This window comes from Scyliorhinus canicula, chromosome 9, assembly GCF_902713615.1.
Source record: "Scyliorhinus canicula chromosome 9, sScyCan1.1, whole genome shotgun sequence".
NCBI classification, from domain to species: Eukaryota; Metazoa; Chordata; class Chondrichthyes; order Carcharhiniformes; family Scyliorhinidae; genus Scyliorhinus; species Scyliorhinus canicula.
In genome coordinates, this window is record NC_052154.1 from 187,947,647 (window position 1) to 187,969,859 (window position 22,213).

General features: G+C 45.5%; 1 protein-coding gene across 5 annotated transcripts in view; it reads right to left on the reverse strand.

The window, feature by feature from the left end:
- Window positions 1–4,413: 4,413 nt before the first annotated feature.
- luzp2 (leucine zipper protein 2) overlaps window positions 4,414–22,213 on the reverse strand; it is a 373,042-nt gene continuing 355,242 nt past the window's right edge. For 3 of the 5 annotated variants that reach the window (XM_038808328.1, XM_038808326.1, XM_038808325.1), the window contains 2 exons: window positions 14,242–14,320; window positions 4,414–4,795 (listed from right to left, as the gene is read on the reverse strand). In XM_038808328.1, coding sequence (XP_038664256.1) covers window positions 14,270–14,320 — 51 coding nt within the window. In that variant the 3' untranslated portion in view covers window positions 4,414–4,795; window positions 14,242–14,269. The remainder of the gene's footprint in view (window positions 4,796–14,241; window positions 14,321–22,213) is intronic. The other 2 variants (XM_038808327.1, XM_038808324.1) reach the window with 1 other exon arrangement.

Consider the following 22,213-nt stretch of genomic DNA (forward strand, 5'->3'; position numbering starts at 1 on the left):
CTAGTTTCCACTCCCAATTTTAATTGTTCCACCATACTGGAACCCATGGACAAACTTCAGTTATCTGTGCTCCACTGACTGGAACCCCTACCCTACACCTCCCCGTCTATCCACCTTGCTTTTCCCCTTCAAGACGCTCCATTAAACCTCTTGAGCACAACGTGTGGCCACCTGACCAAGTGTCTCCTTATGTGCGTTGGAGTCATTCATTATTTTGCCATGCTCCTGCAAAATATCTTGGAATGTTGAATGACATTAAATGTGCTCTGGAAATATAAGCTGCTGTTGTCAATAAAATATTCTCACCCATCATGTTGTGAAGCAATACTTCTGTGGAAGTATTTTGCGCGCTGCTTTGTAGATAACTGAGGTGCACAAGGCACTGAAATATAACTTCTCATTTTTTAAATTTAAGTCTCAATTAAGGTCAGACTTTTAAATAAAAGGAGCAATGACTAACATTGCAAAACAACTTCTTAAATAATTAATTTAATAGGATTATAAATGCTCATTTGCTGAACATTTCTAAACTATGCACTGAAGTACAGAAGAAACAGTTTGCAATTCGGCAAATGTATATATTCCAATTGACTACACACAACAGAAGTTGAAATTATAAAATGACAAGTTAATATAAAAGTGAGCTCCATCAGAAGATCTACTAAGTATAAACATAGTTGAAACGTGGCTTCTTACAAATTAATTCAGCGGCATTAACTTTTATTTGTGCTATTTATTTCCCACAAGCAATGCAAAATTCAGTTTTGAATAGAGAACTGAATGGAAATAAATGAAACAGTATGTATATGTAACAATGCACTTGCCGTGAAACCTTGCCCAGTGTGTCTAAGTCTTGCGGTTCTGCTTCATTAAACCATAACAGGTTACTAATCTATTTGCAGTTTCAGAAGGAAGAGGCCACTGAAATCACGGATATTAAGCAAGAGAAGGGTAGTCCTTAGCCCTGGGGTTGCAGCTCTCAATGGTATGCCAGAAATACCTTGCTGTATGTTTGAAGGGGGTAAACGCAAGTATTGGAATATTTATCACAAGGTTTTATGTCAATTTAAAATTTTGTCCAGTTGGTCACGTCATGCACACTAATAGCAATGAAACATGTAGACACTCTATCGCAGAAATTGGTGCAGTGATCGGTGATGTGCCATAGTCTGAAGAGCACTAATAAGCAAGAGAACGAATAAACAATCATGGATGGGAAGGGATATATTCTGAGGGATTTATACACACTGACGTTCCTGTTGCATAAATGGCCCACGTGACTGACGCCCCATTCTAATCATGTCCCTGCACCTTCCACAATAACTCCCATTTTCAAACTTACTACTTTAACATGTATAAAATACAAAATGTAAGAATGCTGCCAGCAATCCTCTACACTGTTCTTCCTTTGATGAAACATTTTGAAGTCAAATAAAAGACCATTAAGCTCCTGTGTGCAGAAATAAAAAAGATCATTTAAAAAAAAATAGATTTGTTCACTGTGTGGCACAGGTTCATAGATTGAATTATTTTCCCTGCTGTAACATTGCTGCATGAGAGACATTGCTGAGGAGAGTGGAGGTGCTATTTCGTGTATGGGCGTTTCCAATAATTTCAAAAATGATGTCCTCCTTCGGTCGGCAAAGAGTTCAACCGCATTACGAATGTTTGTGCCAGTTAAACATTTCCAGAAACGAGTCAACGCATGTGGCCATGGTGATGCATAAAATCGCTCTTAAATTCCCTTCTGAAATGGTAAATTTTGTTCGTTTGAATTCAATCTAAATATTACAACTTGCGAGACTTAATTGAACAATCAAATAAAAGCAAAATACTGCGGATGCTGGAAATCTGAAATTAAAAAGGGAAAATGCTGGATAAACTCAGCGGGTCGTGCAGCATCTGCGGAGGAGGAAACAGAGTTAATGTTTCCAGTCTGTGTGACACTTATTCAGAGCTGAAGAGGGGTAACCCTTCAGTTGCCCCCCCCCCTTCAGTTATGAGGGAGAGTGATATGGACTCGACACATTAACGCTATTAACGCCTCCCCCACCCGCCGCCGAGAAACACATCGCGTGGAGGCTAAGGATTCTCACCCCACACCTTATTTCGCTCCCATTTTATGGGCTACATTGCTGCTTAAATTGTCGGCATTTTTTTGTTTTCATTTTCTGAGAAGTATAATCTGAAATTTCACAGCGGACAACTGACATGACAAGTCTTTTGTCTACCTCATTATAAACCCCAATATTAAAATTGATAACACAGGTAAGACATTCAACACTTCAGAAGTAGATTGGCATCTTGTATACAACCACGTCTGTTATGTCTTCCAGTTGCCCAGGGAACTCATTTCCCAATCCCATGGTCACACAAACACTGCTGAGTGTTGCGAACAACCCTGACAAGGCCACATCCTCCTTGCTGGCAGATAACACTGAATTGGTCCACACCCCTACAAACATAGGTTTCTCCAGTCCAACCCAGGATAGAAGTCCAGAATCAGATACTGGGTTTTCGATAAGCTCTCCTTACTCCATTGCAAGTGCCCCCCCCCCCCCCTCCCATCTACGCTAAGTGGTGGCCACAACATAATTCCTGTCCGGTCCTCAGCATTTTTCCCTTTCCTAGCTTCTTTCTCACTTTCCCAACAGAACTGATTTCTGCAGAGGATTTGGACGCAGAATTTATTCCTAACAGCCAAACAAATTGGTCTTGAAGACTTTGCACTGGGCCTGCTTCCAACTCAGGACTGTCAGTATGGCGGTAGTCCAAGCAACTGGGTACCAAAACTCTATTGACTCCCAGCCTCGAAGAGCAACACATTGCCTGAAAATCCTCTGGTGCCTCAATCTGTTCCCACTGGGTGCCGCAACATCGGAAAATAAAAACGAGAGTGGTCACCTTCACGGGCAGCGCAGAGGTAACATTGGCAATCAGGTAAAATGAGGCAATTGCTGAAGGAGCATGAAGTGTAAAGGGAAGGAAAGTTGTGGTGTGGGAGAATGAAACAAAAGACAGGATACGACAGAGATATATAATAAGGGGATCAGGGGTTATGGGGAGAAGGCAGGAGAATGGGGATGAGAAACATATCAGCCATGATTGAATGGCGGAGCAGACTTGATGGGCCGAGTGTTCTAATACTGCTCCTCTGTCTGATGGTCTTATGGTCTAACAGAGGCAGAGGATGGAGAAAACAAATCTATCTTCACTTAGCGTGAGGCAGCAGCACTTGTCCTTAACTTCTTGCCTGGCTTCCATTATTGCACCCATGTGTTAGTGTGAGGGGTTTTCTGGTCATCGTTTTCTTACCTTTTTTTCAAAATCTGTGAGCAATTTCACAGGAGATCCATTTATGCTGAGATATTTAAATAGTTTTCTTTGTATGTATAGCAATAAAATATCCTTTTGAAGATAACAGGTGGGAAAGCTGTAGTTGCTGTAGTTATAGGGTGACAATGGTGGAAGTGTTTCAGAGAAGAAGAAAAAGACTTGCATTTACCCAGCGCTTGTCAGAATCTCAGGACCACCCCCATAGCCCTTTACAGCCAGTGAAACACTTTTTGAAGTGTATTCGCTGTTATCATACTGTAAATGTATCAGCCAGTTTGTACGCAGCCCGCTCCCACAATGCAGCAATGTGATTATCGGCAGATACTCTTCATTTGTGTTATTCGTTGAAGAATGGAAATTAGCTCGGACATCAGGGTTGACTCCCGCGCATGTCTTTGGGATAGAGCCTCAGGAATCTTAGATCCACCTGAGAGGGTGGGCGGGATAGGTTTAACGTCTTATCTGAAAGACACCACCTCCAACAGTGCAACACTTCCTCAGTAGTAAACTGGAGAGTTGGCCTTGATTATTGTTGGTGGTTATGTCCTGGCGCGGGCTTTGAATCCATAATTATTCTGACTCACAAGCAAGAGTGCTGCCAAATGACATTGGAAAAACGCAAGCTATTCAAAGAATCGCATACACTCAAAACTCAGAGCAAGTAGCCCTTCTTTTAACCAAAATGGCACACGTGACCATGCCTTTACTCAGTTTTATAAAAAAAAACTCTGGTTCATTATTGCTTTAAAGACATCTGCTTGGAGAAGATCTCTGTGGCAGCAGAAGCATCTTTTTTTGCAAACGGTTAATTAGAAGGAGGCTATTATTTTTATTAATGGTTTCAATCAGTTCCTTGAATGATCATAAGCTCTGGTACTAATGACTTAACATTTCATGGTTGAACATCTGCTCTTAATTTTAAACTTGTCATCAACATGTAGCAATCTTCCTGCTTGTTGATTTCGGTGACTAATCAGCTTTTCACTGTCCCCCATGAATTAGAGATCCCGAAAATTCAGTTCCCAGCACAGACCAAAGCACCTCATTGTCAAGTGGATGATAATAGTTACGAGTCAGTCTCAGTAAGAAAAATGGTTTATTGCAGCCTTCTTTCACTATTGCCATTAATTCTAATGAAAACCAAGCTCTAATTAGCCTCCTACGCTCCTCCAACCGCCTTAATTTTGTTCTATTTATCTAAAAAGGATTAACTTGCTTGTAGTAAAAACACATCATGCTTCAGCATAGAATACAACACCTGTAACTGTTTTGAACTAAAATGGCTGAAGTGATTGGCAAAGGGAATCATTTTAAATGCAAAACTGCTCTGCTGTCTTCGGTGCAGCAATCGTGCAGCAGACAACTTTGCATTCTCATGACTAGTAGCCTCTAAATTTCCTCATCTTGTTCCGTTTTTTTGTGGTTCGTTCCTCAGTCTTGAAGAATTGTCGGTTTTCATCTGCAAAATAAAGAAAGCGTGGGATTTAAACGTTGCCACCTCGGAACGGGCACCATCCTCAGAAGATAAATCTTGGAACAATTTTTGCTTTGCTTCACGCGCTGCAATGAAGACAACCTTAAACATGCCAAGATCACAACCACAAAAAAGAGCTTGCATTTATCGAGCGCCGGCAAAGTGGTGAAACATCTCAAGCTTCATAAGGGGGGGGTATTGTCAGACAGAAATTAACACTGAGCTATATAAGAACAAAGAACAATACAGCACAGGAACAGGCCATTCAGCCCTCCAAGCCTGTACCAAAACCCTCAGCACTCCCTTGTGCCGTATCCCTCTATACCCATCCTATCCATGTATTTGTCAAGATGTCTTTTGAACGCCGTTAATGTATCTGCTTCCACAACCTCCCCTGGCAATGCGTTCCAGGCACTCACCACCCTCTGCATCTTGTAGACCTCTATCAGGTCACCCCTCAACCCCCATCGTTGTGATGAAAATAGTCCTCGTCTATTCAGCCTCTCCGCAAAGCTAACACACTCCAGACCAGGCAACATCCTGGTAAACCTCCTCTGCACCCTCTCCAAAGCCTCCACATCCTTCTGCTAGTGTGGCGACCAGAAAGGTGTGCAATATTCCAAGTGTGGCCTTACCAAGGTTCTATACAACTGTCGCATGTCTTGAAGTTTTTATACTCGATACCGCGTCCAATGAAGGCAAACATTAAGTATGCTTTCTTGACTATCTTGTCCACTTGCATTGCCACTTTCAAAGATCTGTGGACCTGCACGTCCAGATCTCTCTGACTTCGATATTCCTAAGATTTTTACCATTTACAGTATATTTCCCCTCTATGTTAGATCTACCAAAATGTATTACCTCACGTTTGTCCAGATTAAACTCCATTTGCTATTTCTCTGCCCAAGTCTCCAACCCTATCTATGTCCTGTTGTATCCTCTGACAATACTCAACACTATCTGCCACTCCACAAACCTCAGTGTCATCCGCAAACTCACAAATCAGACCAGCTTAGGAGACACTCAGACAGCTAAATAAAAGCCCGGATAAAGGGGTAAGTTTTAAGGAGCGTCTGAAAGGAGGAGGGAAATTAGAGAGGCATTTAGAGAGGTTTGGAGTTTGGGGGGGGGGGGGGGGGGGGGGGGGGGGAGGAAGGGCCTCAGAAGTCGGGACATGATTTAAAAATGGCGTCCTGATCCTGCGCGACATTCGGTTGTCCCGGCAAACGGAGTGCTCACTGTAGAAAATGGGGCTAGGTGCAGCCTCGGTCGTGAGTTCCCCGTTCAGCTCCCTCGTAACAAAGCGAGCCGCGTTGAATAGCCATGGGCGGAATTCTCCGCAAGGCCCGACGCCATCGTGAAACCTGGAGAGGTTCACGACGGCGTCGGAAGCCTCTCCCGGCCCCCTATTCTCCCCTACCCGGGGGGGGTAGGCGGGCCGTACCGGGAAACTCGGTGACCGGGCCTTGTCCCTGGCTTCGTGCTAGTGCATGAGTCACAGAAAGTTGGTTTACAGGTGCAACAGGTGATTAAGAAGTCAAATGGAATTTTGTCCTTCATTGCTAGCGGGATGGAGTTTAAGACTAGGGAGGTTATGCTGCAATTGTATAAGGTGTTAGTGAGGCCACACCTGGAGTATTGTGTTCAGTTTTGGTCTCCTTACTTGAGAAAGGACGTACTGGTGCTGGAGGGTGTGCAGAGGAGATTCACTAGGTTAATCCCAGAGCTGAAGGGGTTGGATTATGAGGAGAGGTTGAGTAGACTGGGACTGTAGGGTCAGCAGGGTAGCATGGTGGTTAGCATAAATGCTTCACAGCTCCAGGGTCCCAGGTTCGATTCCCGGCTGGGTCACTGTCTGTGTGGAGTCTACACGTCCTCCCCCTGTGTGCGTGGGTTTCCTCCGGGTGCTCCGGTTTCCTCCCACAGTCCAAAGATGTGCGGGTTAGGTGGATTGGCCATGCTAAATTGCCCGTAGTGTCCTAATAAAAGTAAGGTTAAGGGGGGGGGGGGTTGTTGGGTTACGGGTATAGGGTGGATACGTGGGTTTGAGTAGGGTGATCATGGCTCGGCACAACATTGAGGGCCGAAGGGCCTGTTCTGTGCTGTACTGTTCTATGTTCTATGTACTCGTTGGAATTTAAAAGGATGAGGGGGATCTTATAGAAACATATAAAATTATGAAGGGAATAGATAGGATAGATGCGGGCAGGTTGTTTCCACTGGCGGGTGAAAGCAGAACTAGGGGGCATAGCCTCAAAATAAGGGGAAGTAGATTTAGGACTGAGTTTAGGAGGAACTTCTTCACCCAAAGGGTTGTGAATCTATGGAATTCCTTGCCCAGTGAAGCAGTTGAGGCTCCTTCATTAAATGTTTTTAAGGTAAAGGTAGATAGTTTTTTGAAGAATAAAGGGATTAAGGGTTATGGTGTTCGGGCCGGAAAGTGGAGCTGAGTCCACAAAAGATCAGCCATGATCTCATTGATCAGGCTCGAGGGGCCAGATGGCCTACACCTGCTCCTAGTTCTCATGTTCTTATGTTCAAGGCCCGGCATGCCAAGAATGATACCGTGGCGGCGCCTAATGATGTCAGCCGCGCATGCGCGGGTTGGACAGCTCAAACCCGCGCATGCGCGGTTGCCGTCTTTCCCCTCAGCCGCCCCGCAAGACGTGGCGGCTTGATCTTACGAGGTGGCGGAGGGGAAAGAGTGCGTCTCCTTGAGACGCCGGCCCAATGATCGGTGGGCACCGATCGCGGGCCTGTCCCCTCCCGAGCACGGTCGTGGTGCTCGATCCCCGATCCGCCCCCCCTAGACCCCACACTTACCTGGTGCGCCACGATCACGATGGCAGCGACCAGGTGTGGTTGCCGCCATCGTGAACAGGTCGGGAACGGCAGGCCGCTCGGCCCATCCGGGTCGGAGAATCGCGGGCCGCCGTGAAAAACGACGGCCCGCGTTTCTCCGAGCGGCATGTCGGAAAACCGGACATGCCATTTTGGGGGGGTGGGAGAATAGCGGTAGGTGTGGGAGCGGACCTCCCGCTATTCTCCCACCCATCGTGGTTGCGGAGACTGCGAGTGTCAGGAAACACGTGGCTAAACATGCTCGCTGGGGGCTCCGTTCTCCTTTGGGAGGATCGCCCCCATCGAGTCTCAATTTGCATTCCTGGGCAAAAACAAAATACCGCAGAAACTGGAAATTTGAAATAAAACCAGAACCAACACAAAGGCTGACTAAACTCAGCAGGCCAGACAGCATCTGTGAAGAGGAGTTAATCTTTCAGCTGGGTGACCTTTCATCAGAATGGCTCAGCCACTAGGTCACACACACAAGTCAAGTCACAGTTGCTCGAGAAGCCTCCTCAGGCTGTCTCTCCGTCATCTGCAGGTAAGTCATGATCAACCTATGTATGTGCTTGGCAGGGTACGGCCTCTGTGTCTGCTGCACAGCCCTCAGCATCCTCTTGCTCCTCAACAGGCTGGGCTCTTTCATGCCCTTGCTGTGGGCTCTTGCCGTTGTTCATCTTCCCCCTCCTTTTCTTCTCCTCCTCATGGGAAAATCTCCTACAGGAAGAACTAAGCCCACATTGAACAGATTCTCAATGCTGCAGTGGTGATAAATTACAAAGTCTACCAATTTGCGTAAGTCCTAAGACCCCTGATAATGTCCAGGGATTTAATGTCCAGTCAACAGTCTATCAGGCACAGAACCAACTTGGGGAGGCGGTGGCATAGTGGTATTGTCACTGGACTAGTAGTTCAGAGACCCAGGATAATGATCTGGGGACCTGGGTTCGATTCCCACCACGGCAGATGATGGGATTTAAACTCAATAAAAATATCTGAAATGAAAAGTAATGACCATGAAATCATTGTTGACTGTCATAAAAACCCATCTGGTTCACTAATGTCCTTTCAGGAAGGGAATCTGTTGTCCTTACCGGGTCTGGGCTACATGTGACTTGAGAACCACAGAAATGTGGTTGACTTTTAACTAATCAAGGATAATTAGGGATGGGCAATAAATGCTGGCACAGCTTGCAATGCCCATGTCCCATGAACTAATAAAAAAAACTCCCATCATGATGTCCGCCCGTGTGACCAACTATGAAAAGAAAACGAGGTTTCATCTGGCCTGTTTCACATATTGGAATCATGCAAATGCATTGAGGACGTATTATTGCAGTCGATTAGACCTCAAATGAGCACAAATGGCCATTAATTTCCACTTTCAAACTGCTGGGCAGGCTCATAATTCTGGAGCCTGCCCACCCAACGCATTACTGCCGGATGGCATGATGGCATCGGGATCACGACCTGACGTCAACGCTATGACGTCAATGAGGAATGAAAGCAGTCCTATTTTCACAAGGTATAATTAAGCCAAAGTTGAGTTCTGTCCCACATTGTGTAGTATCTTCACCTTGTGGGACATTAGAAACTTTTTTTGAAACAATTTTAATACTGGCAGGTTGGTTTCAAGACTTCAATGAAAATCCTCACCACATCTCTCACACGCTCATATCCTGAAGGTATTGATTCATTACCTGCTGAGTTTTGTCAGCATTTTCGTTTTGCTTTTATTTTAGATTTCCAGTATCCCGCTGTATTTTGCTTTTGCCCAGGTATCCAGGTTGGGGTCTCCATTAATAACTTACCTGTTACATATCTGAAGCCAGATGAGTTTCCTGATAAATTCTGTATCCCTTTGCTCTTTTAGTACACGGAAAAAGAGGATTTAATGTGTTGCTTGCTCTGTTGCACGCGCACCTTATGATTCAGCCTCAATCTTTAGTGTTATTTTGGGGAGGACTGAGCTTATGCCATCATTACAAATTGCGATGTTGCTCATGTGCCTCTATTAATGCAACACTGTTCTCCTCAACAATGGGCGGAGTTTTATGGCTCTGTTGCTGAGAGAGCAGGGACGGAAAATGGCGGTCCAGAACTCCATTGACTTTGACGGAACTGGAAGATGCTGCTGGTGGGTGGAGGGGGGCTGCTGTCAATGGCCCTCCAACGTTACCAGGTCCTTTCCCTGTACGCAGTTATCCACAGGGCAGATGAAATCCACAGTGTTCATCCACAGAATCATCAGAAACTCCAGTACAAATTGCTCTTCGGTCAATTTTAGGATTCTGTTCCCATCGGGGACACGTGAACACTATACTTTGTTCATCATTTGGGTGATTAAAAAATAAGATTATGCTGCGTGGTACGGTGACAGCGCTACCAGGACTATGTGTGCGTTGATATAAAAACTGCTGTGGCACAGATACGGAAGCCTATTAGTGTTTAGGAGCCTCTCCTAATCTGAAATTTCAGCTGCTGTTGCTTGACTGTATGTATTCAGGCTACAACTTGTGCATTCAAATTGCATTTCCAGAGCTATGGGACAAGTGTGGGAAATAATGAGCCCCCCCCCCCCCCCCCCCCCCCCCCGTCACCTCTCTCACAAATGGTGCTACGGGGAGGCAAGGGAAGAGAGAAGAGGTGGACTGACTGCACAAGAGCAGATAACAGATGGAGTTTAGCAGCAATTGCCCACAGTCCTACCAAGGGAAATGGGGATAGGCCAGTGGAACTGTCAAGAGAGCAGAGGCGCCCATTGTTGCTATGGCGATGTGGATATGAAACACAGTAGAACCTGTATATCCAGGCTACTTAACACAATTAGAGAATTTCAAATGTGCAAACAGTTGATAATAGCTGGTGCTGTTCAGCACCTTTTAAATAAGGTCTAGTTGTTATTTCTACTCAAGGTTGATTATCCATCACCAGCCCAAACCTGTGTGAATGTAGATTACAAATATTTCTGAATTTTAATAAGATAGGCAGGCTGTCATTCTTAGAAAGCTGTTAATTAGTCTCTTAGTACATGATCATAGACGGCACCGACTGCCCCTTTACGGCAATTATACCCATGAATATCAAATTATTACGTGCCTTGAGTGCATTTTTGAGAATTCCGCAAGATCTTTTGATGTCCTTTTGACTGATGCTTCCTATTTAGCGTTGGCACAGTTGACTTGAACCAGATCTGGCATGGCTGACTTGTGGAAGAGAATTTTCAGATTTCCCCCCCCCCGGTAGAAATAAGTTGCTTTGTTTGATTGTTTCATGTGATATGGGTGTCCATCGTTGGCCAGGCCAGCATTTAATGGCCGTCATAAAGCTGCCCTTGAGAAGGTTCTGGTGAGCTGTCTTCTTGACTGTTGCAGACCATGTTGTGTAGGTACACCCGCAGTTAGGGCAGGAGTTCCAGGATTTTGACCCAGTGACAGTGAAGGAACGGTGATATATTTCCAAGTGAGGATGGTGAGTGACTTGGAGGGGAAACTCCAGGTGGTGGTGTTCCCATGTATCTGCTGCCCTTGCCCTTCTAGATGGTAGCGATTGTGGGTTTGGAAGGTGCTGTCTAAGGAACATTGGTGAGTTCCTGCAGTGCATCTCGTAGATGGTACACACGGCTGCCACTGTGCGCCAGTGGTGGCGGGAGTGAATGTTTGTGGATGGGATGCCAGTCAAGTGAGCTGCTTTGTCCTGGATGGTGTTGAGCTTCTTGAGTGTCGTTGGAGCTGCACTCATCCAGGCAAGTGGAGAGTATTCCATCACACTCCTGACTTGTGCCTTGCAGATGGTGGAGAGGATTTGGGACAGAAAGAAAATAGTGGGCAATGATCTGACTGCCCTGTTATCGCTGTCATTGTGACCTTGGCAATGTTTCCCCTTGCATATCACTGCCTTAATATACCTTACGTATCTCTGTGTCTAATTTTGCTTTCTAATGGTCCTGTGAAGTGTACCTGGGGGTGCTTTATTATATTAAAGATGCTGTAATAAATGCCCAGCAACTCCTGACCTGGCACTGGTTGCACATCCACCAGCTCAGGTGTAAACTCTCCCACTGCTGATGTCAGATTAATGTAAATTGTTCTTGCTGTGGTCACGTTATCTCAAACCTATTTCCTAACGATCGGTTTATTAGCTAGAGCCACCTCATGTGATAGCTTTCCTGGACACAGTTCATTTTAATTATAACCCCCAATGACAGCTAGAGTCAGGCAGGGTACAAAATGAACAAGTCGTCCAGCAGTTTCCTGCTGGGTTTGTTGGCGTAAAATTACCGCATTGTCTAACATCAAGAGAGCTTTTCTGTACCAGCACATGGTAGCTGCATATTGTTAACTGAACTCTAGACGGTGCTTCCACGTGTGAGCTCACTTTTTCTGGTACCCTCCCTTTGGAATGTTTTGTTTTTCCTTGGTGGGTATAATCTAGAACAGTGATGGGCAATCTAGGTTAGCGAGTGGGCCGCATGAGTGTCCCTCCTTCACCTCAGTGGGTCACAAGTCTGAAATCGGGCTTGTTCACTCACCGTGATCCCATGAATAAGACTAAATTCATTTTATACACGCCGAATATTTCATGATGTGTTATAGAAAATGCTTAATCATTTAGAACGGTCATCAACATCAAGTGGTAAAAGCAAAAGAACTAGGTATGCTTTGGGTGCAGAGGGAGCCCACGGCTCTCACAGTCAATGTTGTGAGCAATCAGCACGCACCTCACTTCACTTAGCCTCGCTTTATGTGTGCATCACTTCAGTCATACTGGTAGGAAAAAAAAATATTTGGATGGAAATCAGCAAAATGTGGTGACTCTACGCGTAGGCGACAATCAACAAAATGTCTCGTGGATTGGATTCTGAACCCAGATTGAACATAGAACATACAGTGCAGAAGGAGGCCATTTGGCCCATCGAGTCTGCACCGACCAACTTAAGACCTCACTTCCACCCTATCCCCCTAACCCTTTTGGACACTTCTGGGCAATTCAGCATGGCCAATCCACCTAACCTGCACGTCTTTGGACTTGTGGGAGGAAACCGGAGCACCCGGAGGAAACTCACACAGATATGGGGAGAGCGTGCAGACTCCAGACAGACAGTGACCCAGCGGGGAATCGAACCTGTGATCCTGGCGCTGTGAAGCCACAGTGGTCCGCATGTGGCCCCCGGGCTGCCCATCACTGATCTAGAGAACCTCGAAATAGCAACAGCCAGTTATGACCCACTAGCTTCAGTGTTTGTCCAGACCTCACAGTGTTATTTGGTGGTAGTTTCTGTAACGTTTTAGTATTTCGAGGACGCTGAGCTGTAAACTCCTCATTGAGCCTTTAGGTTTTTGAGCAGAGATCACAATCAGCATTGAACATTTGTGACGTGACTGCTACAACCTGAAGGTATTCCATTTGGCACTTTCTGTCAGGCTGGTGTATTTCTGTGACCATAAGCAACAGTTGTTTTTCCTCACTTTCGGCAAAAATTGACTAAGTGAAGAGGAACAAAATTATTGGATTGTTTGACAAACGCTTTGCCAAAGCCTTGCCAAAATGATGTGAATGATGTCTGACAGTTTGAGGATTGTTCCTGATTTGAAATGGTGCAGTGCAATTTGTTTTTTTATTACACGTGTCCCGCCATGGTCTTTAGCAATAAGAACAGATGCCTCACAAAGTTGATTTCTGACTCTATATATTATTACCTGACTCTTGACGGGGGCGGGGGGGGGGGGGGGGGGGGGGGGGTCATGAAAAATAAAGATCCAGAATACTTGGCGACATGCCTGTTGATGCCGGGTCTACTGCGTCACATCATGGACAAAGTGTGTTACTGCTATCATAGAATTTACAGTGCAGAAGGAAGCCATTTGGCCCATCAAGCCTGCACCAGTCCTTGGAAAGAGCCCACACCTCCATCTATCCCCATAAAACACCACCTAAACATTTGGACACTAAGGGGCAATTTATCATGGCCAATGCACCTAACCTGCACATCTTTGGACTGTGGGAGGAAACCGGAGCAGCCGGAGGAAACCCACGCAGACACGGGGAGAAAGTGTGAACTCCACACAGTCACCCGAGGCCGGAATTGAACCGGGGACCTTGGAGCGGCGAGGCAGCAGTGCTAAGCACTGTGCCACTACTCGCAACTGGGCCTGTCTTTCAAATCGCAGTATTGCCTGACCCTGCACGATAACCTAACTGGAACATCGGAGTATGGTTCTGCGACACAACATTCGCAGGAAAAAGTAGCAATCACCACATCCCAAGTGGGCTAATGTCAGCATCATTACTCAACTGGACACAAAGCAGCAGCTGATCATGGACGGCCGTGACCTTTCAATTGACAGCTACAACTGTCTCAGTTGCTTTGGTTAAGACCTACACTAAAAATGTCAGATGACGGAGCACTGAAATTCTAGTTCAGCACATCCACGCAAAGGCAGATCTTGTGTGATCTGGTATATTTTTCACTCCTAGTGTTATTTCCCATCTCTTTGCCAACCCTCAGCAGTGGGTAAGCTACCTTTTCAATGTCAGTCTCATTTTTCCAGATGTTTGTTCCCTGCGTGAGGTGTGACAAATTATACCTGCAGAGATGAACTTGCTTCGGTATTTCTACTTCGGGGGAGGATTATTATCTTGATTCGTCAAACAATTCTTGCCAGCCTGCAGATATAAATAATGAATAATATGTCCAGCAAAACATTGTACAATCAAAAATGCTGCTTTTTTTTCTGGCAAACATTCTGCATGGCATGAAATACAACATGAGTCCCTGTGATATGTACATCAGAGGAGAATGTATCGATCTACATTGTAAAAACATCAGAAATAGGAGCAAGAGTAGGCCACATGGTCCCTTCAGCCTGCTCTGTCATTCAATAAGGTCATGTCTGATCTTCTACCTCAGCTGAACATTGTTAAATTAAAATTTAACCACTTTGCTCTGCTCTTATGCACCAGCTTCTCTGATATTTTGTAGTCAACATTCAATTAATTCAGTTTCCATCTTCAGGCCACATTGCTATGGAGATAGGCTACGCAGGAAGATAGCCTTTTGTGTGAGTAATATGTGTGTTTCCTTCCAGATGCTGGCAGATTTACTTCTACAGCTGGAAAACAAAGAGAGAGAGCGAATTCTAGGATTTTAACTCCGCGATGGTGAAAAAACAGCAATATAATTCCAAGTCTGGATGGTGAGGGACTCAGGTGGGAACATGCAGGTGGTGGTGGTGTTTCCAAACATCTGCGGCCCTTTGCTTTCTATGTGGCAGAGCCTGTGGGTTTGGGAAAGTTCTGCCAAAAATAGGTTCGCTTTGACCCATCCTTTCTTGGAATATTGACGGCAATTGAAACGAGTGTTTAAGTTACAATCGGGTCGATCTCCAACAAACCCAGCCATCAAACTGGAGTCGCAAATTGGTATAACCACATTGGCAAGTTGAAATTCTACCACAAAAATGGCTGGTCAGGATTTTGAACCTAAGCTAGTGTCATTTTGGCTTGGCATTATAGCTGCTGTCGGTTAGCTCAGTTGGCTGGATGGATGGTTTGTGATGCGGAGTGACGGCAACAACGAGGGTTCAATTCCTGTGTTGGTCGGCTGAGGTTATTCACGAAGGCCCTGCCTTCTCAGCCTCACCCCTTGCCTGAGGTGTGGTGACCCTCAGGTTAAATCATCATTGGTCAGCTCTCTCTCAAAGGAGCCTCTGAGACTGCGTTGACATTTACGTTTTTACATAGCTACAGAGTGTCCATTGATTGCATTCGTGTTGGGATCCTTGTAGGTCAGTTCATGAAACTGTTCTTTCTGATGAAAAATAAATTTATTGAAGATAAAGAAGTTCTGATAATTAGTAACTTCCAATGTAAAACGGCCAATTGTAATTTGAAGCTCGGGAGGAAATTTCCTCTGGTTAGGCTGAATGGCCGACATTGCAACTGTAGCCCAAGGAATTTTTCTCCGAACACGGGATTCGACAGAAGAATTGTTTTCTTATTTTGCCCAAACTGGCGACCTTTGCAAAATGTGGACAACATCACTACATATACCTGATAAGCTTGTACGCTCTCAAGACTGCTGGTCAGATTTTTGTGGACGATGGGTCGGTAATGTCATTGGACTAGTAATCTAGATACCTAGGCTCTGAAGACACGAGTTCAAATCCCACCGCAGCTGCTGGCGGAATTTAAATTCAGTTCATAAATCTGGAATTGTAATGCTCGTCTCGGTAATGGGGAGCATGACAGCTATCATCAATTGTTGCAAAAGGCCATCTGGTTCAGTAATGATCTTTCGGGGAGGACGTCTGTTGTGCCACATGTGACTCCAGCCCACAGAAATGTGGTTGACTCTTGCTTTCCCTCAGCTCAAGAACAGTCCAAGCTGGACACAAATGCTGATTCTGCCTTGATGTCGACAACCCATGTGAGAATAAAGAGAAGAAAAGCTCCACTCTGCCCACCAAATGAGCATTGGTAAACTGTTTTCGGACAGTGCTAAATATCGTTCTGCAAGCTGAAGGCAATTGTGCCAGAAGTCAGGAACTTACGAACATGTTTCTCCTACCTAATTTGTCACCTCTCCTCTCTCTGTTTCGTAGGTTAGAAACCCTTTAGTCATTTAACTAATAGCTGGATTAAGAGATTATTTTCTTCAATTGATGAGTTAAGGTGGCTTTTGTTTTCCATGTATCCTTTTTTTTTTACAAATAGAACTACTGCATCTTGTATATAGATTAGCGACCACTGTGATTAGCAACCAGGCGCATATGATCCTGACAGCGATCCTTTCAGATATAGTATATTCAGGGAACCACAATCTGTTTTGAAGGCATTGATGAAGGTTCAGTGGCAGAATCTTTGCCTCTGAGCCAGAGGGTGTTAGATTCAGGCCCTGTGATCGAGCGCATAAACTAAACTGACATTGCATCACGATCGCCAGCAAGTGCTGCAGTGCTGGGGAGGCCGACTTTCAAGCACAACGATAAAGTGCGATCCTGCCCACCTCCTCACGTGGAGATGGAGGTGGTACATTTCACGGCAGCCTTCGAAGAGCAGCAGTGGAGTTTCACTGCTGCCTGTGGTACTTCATAACTATCGGCATTACAAGGGCTAATGTAGTACCATGAATACCACTAGAGGGAACTACAGATACAACTATATAAAGCAGTGATGCCAGACCTTAGGGGAGGATGTGTATGCAGGAGATGGCTAGTGAAGGTCATAAGAGTAGTTAGTGTGAGAAGGTTAGATTATCATAGAATTTACAGTGCAGAAGGAGGCCACTCGGCCCATCGAGTCTGCACCAGCTCTTGGAAAGAGCACCCTACCCGAGGTCAGCACCTCCACCCTATCCCCATAACCCAGTAACCCCACCCAACACGAAGGGCAATTTTGGACACTAAGGGCAATTTATCATGGCCAATCCACCCAACCTGCACATCTTTGGACTGTGGGAGGAAACCGGAGCACCCGGAGGAAACCCACGCAGACACGGGGAGGATGTGCAGACTCCGCACAGACAGTGACCCAAGCTGGGAATCGAACATGGGACCCTGGAGCTGTGAAGTAGTTACGCTATCCACAATGCTACCGTGCTACCAGTAGTCTTCTACCAGTAGTGAGATTAGCAGTAGATGAGTGTAGTTAGATGTTGTTGATGAATTTTGTATTCTAAAAGGACTAAGTGTCAAAACCCAGTTTAGTAGTGTAAATAAAATCATAGCTTTTTAAAAATAAAAGCTGTGCTATGATCTTTGTGGACACTACGCCAACCATCCTGAAATAAGAAACACAAAGACCACCTCAGATCTCTTGGTCAACCTTTGTCTTCCAATCAATCCCACCAATGTCTGAGCATTTATCTAAAAACCTGCTTCTGGGAACTTGCTGTGCCCAAAATTGGCTGCCGTGTTTTCTGACGTTGCACAGAGACTACAATTTAAATGCAATCATTAGCTGTGAATTGCTTTGAAACTCTCTCATGATGTGAAAGGTGATAAAACTGCAAGTTTTTAACTGGCTTTTTACATCCTCATCATTTCGGAAATCGGACTTAAATTATTTATGACATTTTTCCACTGACTCACTCTAGTTCAGAAGAGAGTTAAAAGATCAGTATGATATATAAACACGTTGATTATCTCACTATAAATTGACCTCTATTATTCAGCAAGACACTTTACATTAAAACTAAGATACAGAATATGATAAGCCGATCTTAACCATTAAGCTCATGTTCAATCAAGCTTCAGGAAATGGGTATCCTTTTAATATTCCTTTCCAAATTGTTCTCTTGTCAGAATGTGTTAATTTATATTAAATTACCACTGGAAACAAAACAAGAAAGATAACAGCATCATTATTGCCTCGTTCAAAGTGCACATATAAAATAGCTATTCTCAGTGGTGTTAATCGTGTTGACAATGCAGAGACAGTCTAACGCAACGTAACCTTTGAAGACTAAGGGGCAATTTAGCACGGTCAATCCACCTAACCTGCACATCTTTGGACTATGGGAGGAAACCAGAGCACCCGGAGGAAACCCACGCAGACACGGGGAGAAGGTGCAAACTCCGCACAGACAGTCACCTGAGGCCGGAATTGAACCCAGGACTCTGGCGCTATGAGACAGCAGTGCTAACCACTGTGCCACCGTGCTGCCCTGCAGTCAATCAGTGACAACACATCACAGAAAAGGAATGACTTTAACAACATACTTATGTGAACATACAGAGAGGAGGTGTAGGCGTGTTCCTCCAGGCTTCATCAGGATTCTGCACTCCTTGCCAAGTGCCCTCCTTTCCAATCCTCACCTCTTCCCAATCATCCACTGACCTCTCTCTATCTCTCTCTTCCCTGATTGCCCATTATCAAATTTGTGGCCCTCCCTCCCACCCAAGCACCCTCCTCCCATGTGTACTCTTCCTGATCGCCCTGCCACCTGATCACCCTCCCCCTCGATCACCTCCTTCCTGATCACGCTCCCCCCCGATCACCTCCTTCCTGATCACCCTCCCCCTCGATCACCTCCTTCCTGATCACCCTCGCTTCCGATCACCTTCCTCCTGATCGCCCTCCCTCTCGATCGCCCTCCTTCGCATTCACCCTCCTATCTGATCACCCTCCCTCCGGATTGCCCTCCTTCTGATTTCCTGCTCTCCCGATCCCCTCTCTCCCAATCACCCTCCCTTCTGATTGTTCTCCTTCATTATCATCATCCCTGCCAATTGCCCACCTTCCCTATTTCTCCATCTGTATCACCCTGTCCCAATCACAGACATCCTGATCACCTCCTTCCTGAATGTCCGCCTCTCAATTTTCTCCTGATTTCCTCCAAATTGTCTTCTGCCTTGATTGCCCACCTCGATCAATCCCTTCCCTTCCTCTTTAAGCTCTAACTCGAGGTGACTGCTGGCAATGCAGTGGCCCAACATTCCAAGCCTCCTCAGAGGACAGCTGCCTACGGATGCCCCAGGGGATTCCCCAGTTGCCAGCTTCAATTAAATGAGTTGCTAGCCCCAATATCGCACCCACTGGGGCTCCCGAATGTCTCGGCCATTGCATTGCAGGCACACATCTGTCGTCCTTGTTGAGGGAGTTCATCGTAAGTGTTTACAACTCCTTTAGCAGCTGGCTCAATGCAGAAAATTTGTATTTTCCTGTGAGTTGAGCACAAATGTAGAAATGTATTTCAAAATGCACTTTACATTTAATGAATTCTTTTCATTCAAACAGTATTATTCGAGATAGTAGAATAGATTTTCACATGCCTCCTGCATGCAGCGTACTCAAAATGTACCAGTGAGTGGCAAAGACTTGGAAAATCTACTGTACTGAGTTGTAATTTTCATTACGTAAGCTTTTGCAGAGGAGAGCTTCTAAACATCCCTCTATTAGATTGTTCGGTAATCTTACAACCTATGGTATGCCTCCTCCTCGTCCACATTAGTTCTCAACACTGGGGCTCCGCAAGGATGTGTGCTCAGTCCTCTACTGTACTCCCTCTACACACATGACTGTGTGGCAAGATTTAACTCCAACTCAATCTATAAGTGCACGGATGATACGACTGTGGTGGGCCATATCACAAACAACGACGAATCTGACTACAGGAGAGAGATAAGTCACTTGATTGCATGGTGTACAGAAAATGACCTCTCTCTAAATGTCAGAAAGACCAAGGAACTGATCATCGACTTCAGGAAGTTTAGCATGACACACGTCTGCATCAATGGCTGCGAAGTGGAGATGGTCGATAGCTTTAACTTCCTGGAGGTCACCATCACCTACTGTCTGTCCTGGTCCACTCACGTTGATGCAACAATCAAGAAAGCCCAACAACGAATCTACTACCTACGGAAGCTAGAGAAATTTGGCACGTCAGCATCGACTCTCACAAACTTCTACAGATGTGCGAGAGCATCCTATCCAGCTGCATCACAGCCTGGTATGGCAACTGCTCGGTCCAAGATCGCAAGAAACTGCAGAGTGTGGTGAACTCAGCCCAGTGCATCACACAAACTTGCCACCCCCACATTGATTCTGTCTACACCTCCCGCAGCCTCAGGAAGGCCGACAGCATTATCAGAGACCCCCTCCCACCCAGGCATTGCCTTCTTCCAGACCCTTCCATCAGGCAGAAGGTACAGAAGTCTGAAGACCCGCACATCCAGACATAGGAACAGCTTCTTCCCCACAGCTACTAGACTCCTCAATGACTCCCCCTCGGACTGATCTGTCCCCTGTAAGAACACTATTCACAATGTCCTATGCTGCTCTTGCTCATGTATCTGCTTTGTATTACGGTGGCGGAAAGGATGCTAGATGGGGACTCTTCTTCCGAGGTAGTATGGGCTGAGGTTAGAAACAGGAAAGGAGAGGTCACCCAGTTGGGAGTTTTCTATAGGCCACCTAATAGTTCTAGGGATGTAGAGGAAAGGATGGCGAAGATGATTCTGGAAAAGAGCGAAAGTAACAGGGTAGTTGTTATGGGAGACTTTAACTTTCCAAATATTGACTGGAAAAGATATAGTTCGAGTACATTAGATGGATCGTTCTTTGTACAATGTGTGCAGGAGGGTTTCCTGACACAATATGTTGACAGGCCAACAAGAGGCGAGGCCACATTGGTTTTGGTTTTGGGTAATGAACCAGGCCAGGTGTTAGATCTGGAGGTAGGTGAGCACTTTGGAAACAGTGACCACAATTCGGTGACCTTTACGTTAGTGATGGAAAGGGATCAGTATACCCCGCAGGGCAAGAGTTATAGCTGGGGGAAGGGCAATTATGATGCCATTAGACATGACTTAGGATGTGTAGGTTGGAGAAGTAGGCTGCAAGGGTTGGGCACACTGGATATGTGGAGCTTGTTCAAGGAACAGCTATTGCATGTTCTTGATAAGTATGTACCAGTCAGGCAGGGAGGAAGGGGTCGAGCGAGGGAACCGTGGTTTACCAAAGAAGTGGAATCTCTTGTTAAGAGGAAGAAGGAGGCCTATGTGAAGATGAGGCGTGAAGTTTCAGTTGGGGCGCTTGATAGTTACAAGGAAGTGAGGAAGGATCTAAAGAGAGAGCTAAGACGAGCAAGGAGGGGACATGAAAAGTCTTTGGCAGGTAGGATCAAGGAAAACCCAAAAGCTTTCTATAGGTATATCAGGAATAAAAGAATGACTAGGGTAAGAGTAGGGCCAGTCAAGGACAGTGGTGGGAAGTTGTGTGTGGAGGCTGAGGAGATAAGCGAGATACTAAATGAATACTTTTCGTCAGTATTCACTCAGGAAAAAGATAATGTTGTGGAGGAGAATGCTGAGACCCAGGCTATTAGAATAGATGGCATTGAGGTGCGTAGGGAAGAAGTGTTGGCAATTCTGGACAAGGTGAAAATAGATAAGTCCCCGGGGCCTGATGGGATTTATCCTAGGATTCTCTGGGAAGCCAGGGAAGAGATTGCTGAGCCTTTGGCTTTGATTTTTATGTCATCATTGGCTACAGGAATAGTGCCAAAGGACTGGAGGATAGCAAATGTGGTCCCTTTGTTCAAGAAGGGGAGTAGAGATAACCCCGGTAACTATAGGCCGGTGAGCCTCACGTCTGTTGTGGGTAAAGTCTTGGAGAGGATTATAAAAGATACGATTTATAATCATCTAGATAGGAATAATATGATTAGGGATAGTCAGCATGGTTTTGTGAAGGGTAGGTCATGCCTCACAAACCTTATCGAGTTCTTTGAGAAGGTGACTGAACAGGTAGACGAGGGTAGAGCAGTTGATGTGGTGTATATGGATTTCAGTAAAGCGTTTGATAAGGTTCCCCACGGTCGGCTATTGCAGAAAATACGGAGGCTGGGGATTGAGGGTGATTTAGAGATGTGGATCAGAAATTGGCTAGTTGAAAGAAGACAGAGGGTGGTGGTTGATGGCAAATGTTCAGAATGGAGTTCAGTTACGAGTGGCGTACCACAAGGATCTGTTCTGGCGCCGTTGCTGTTTGTCATTTTTATAAATGACCTAGAGGAGGGCACAGAAGGTTGGGTGAGTAAATTTGCAGACAACACTA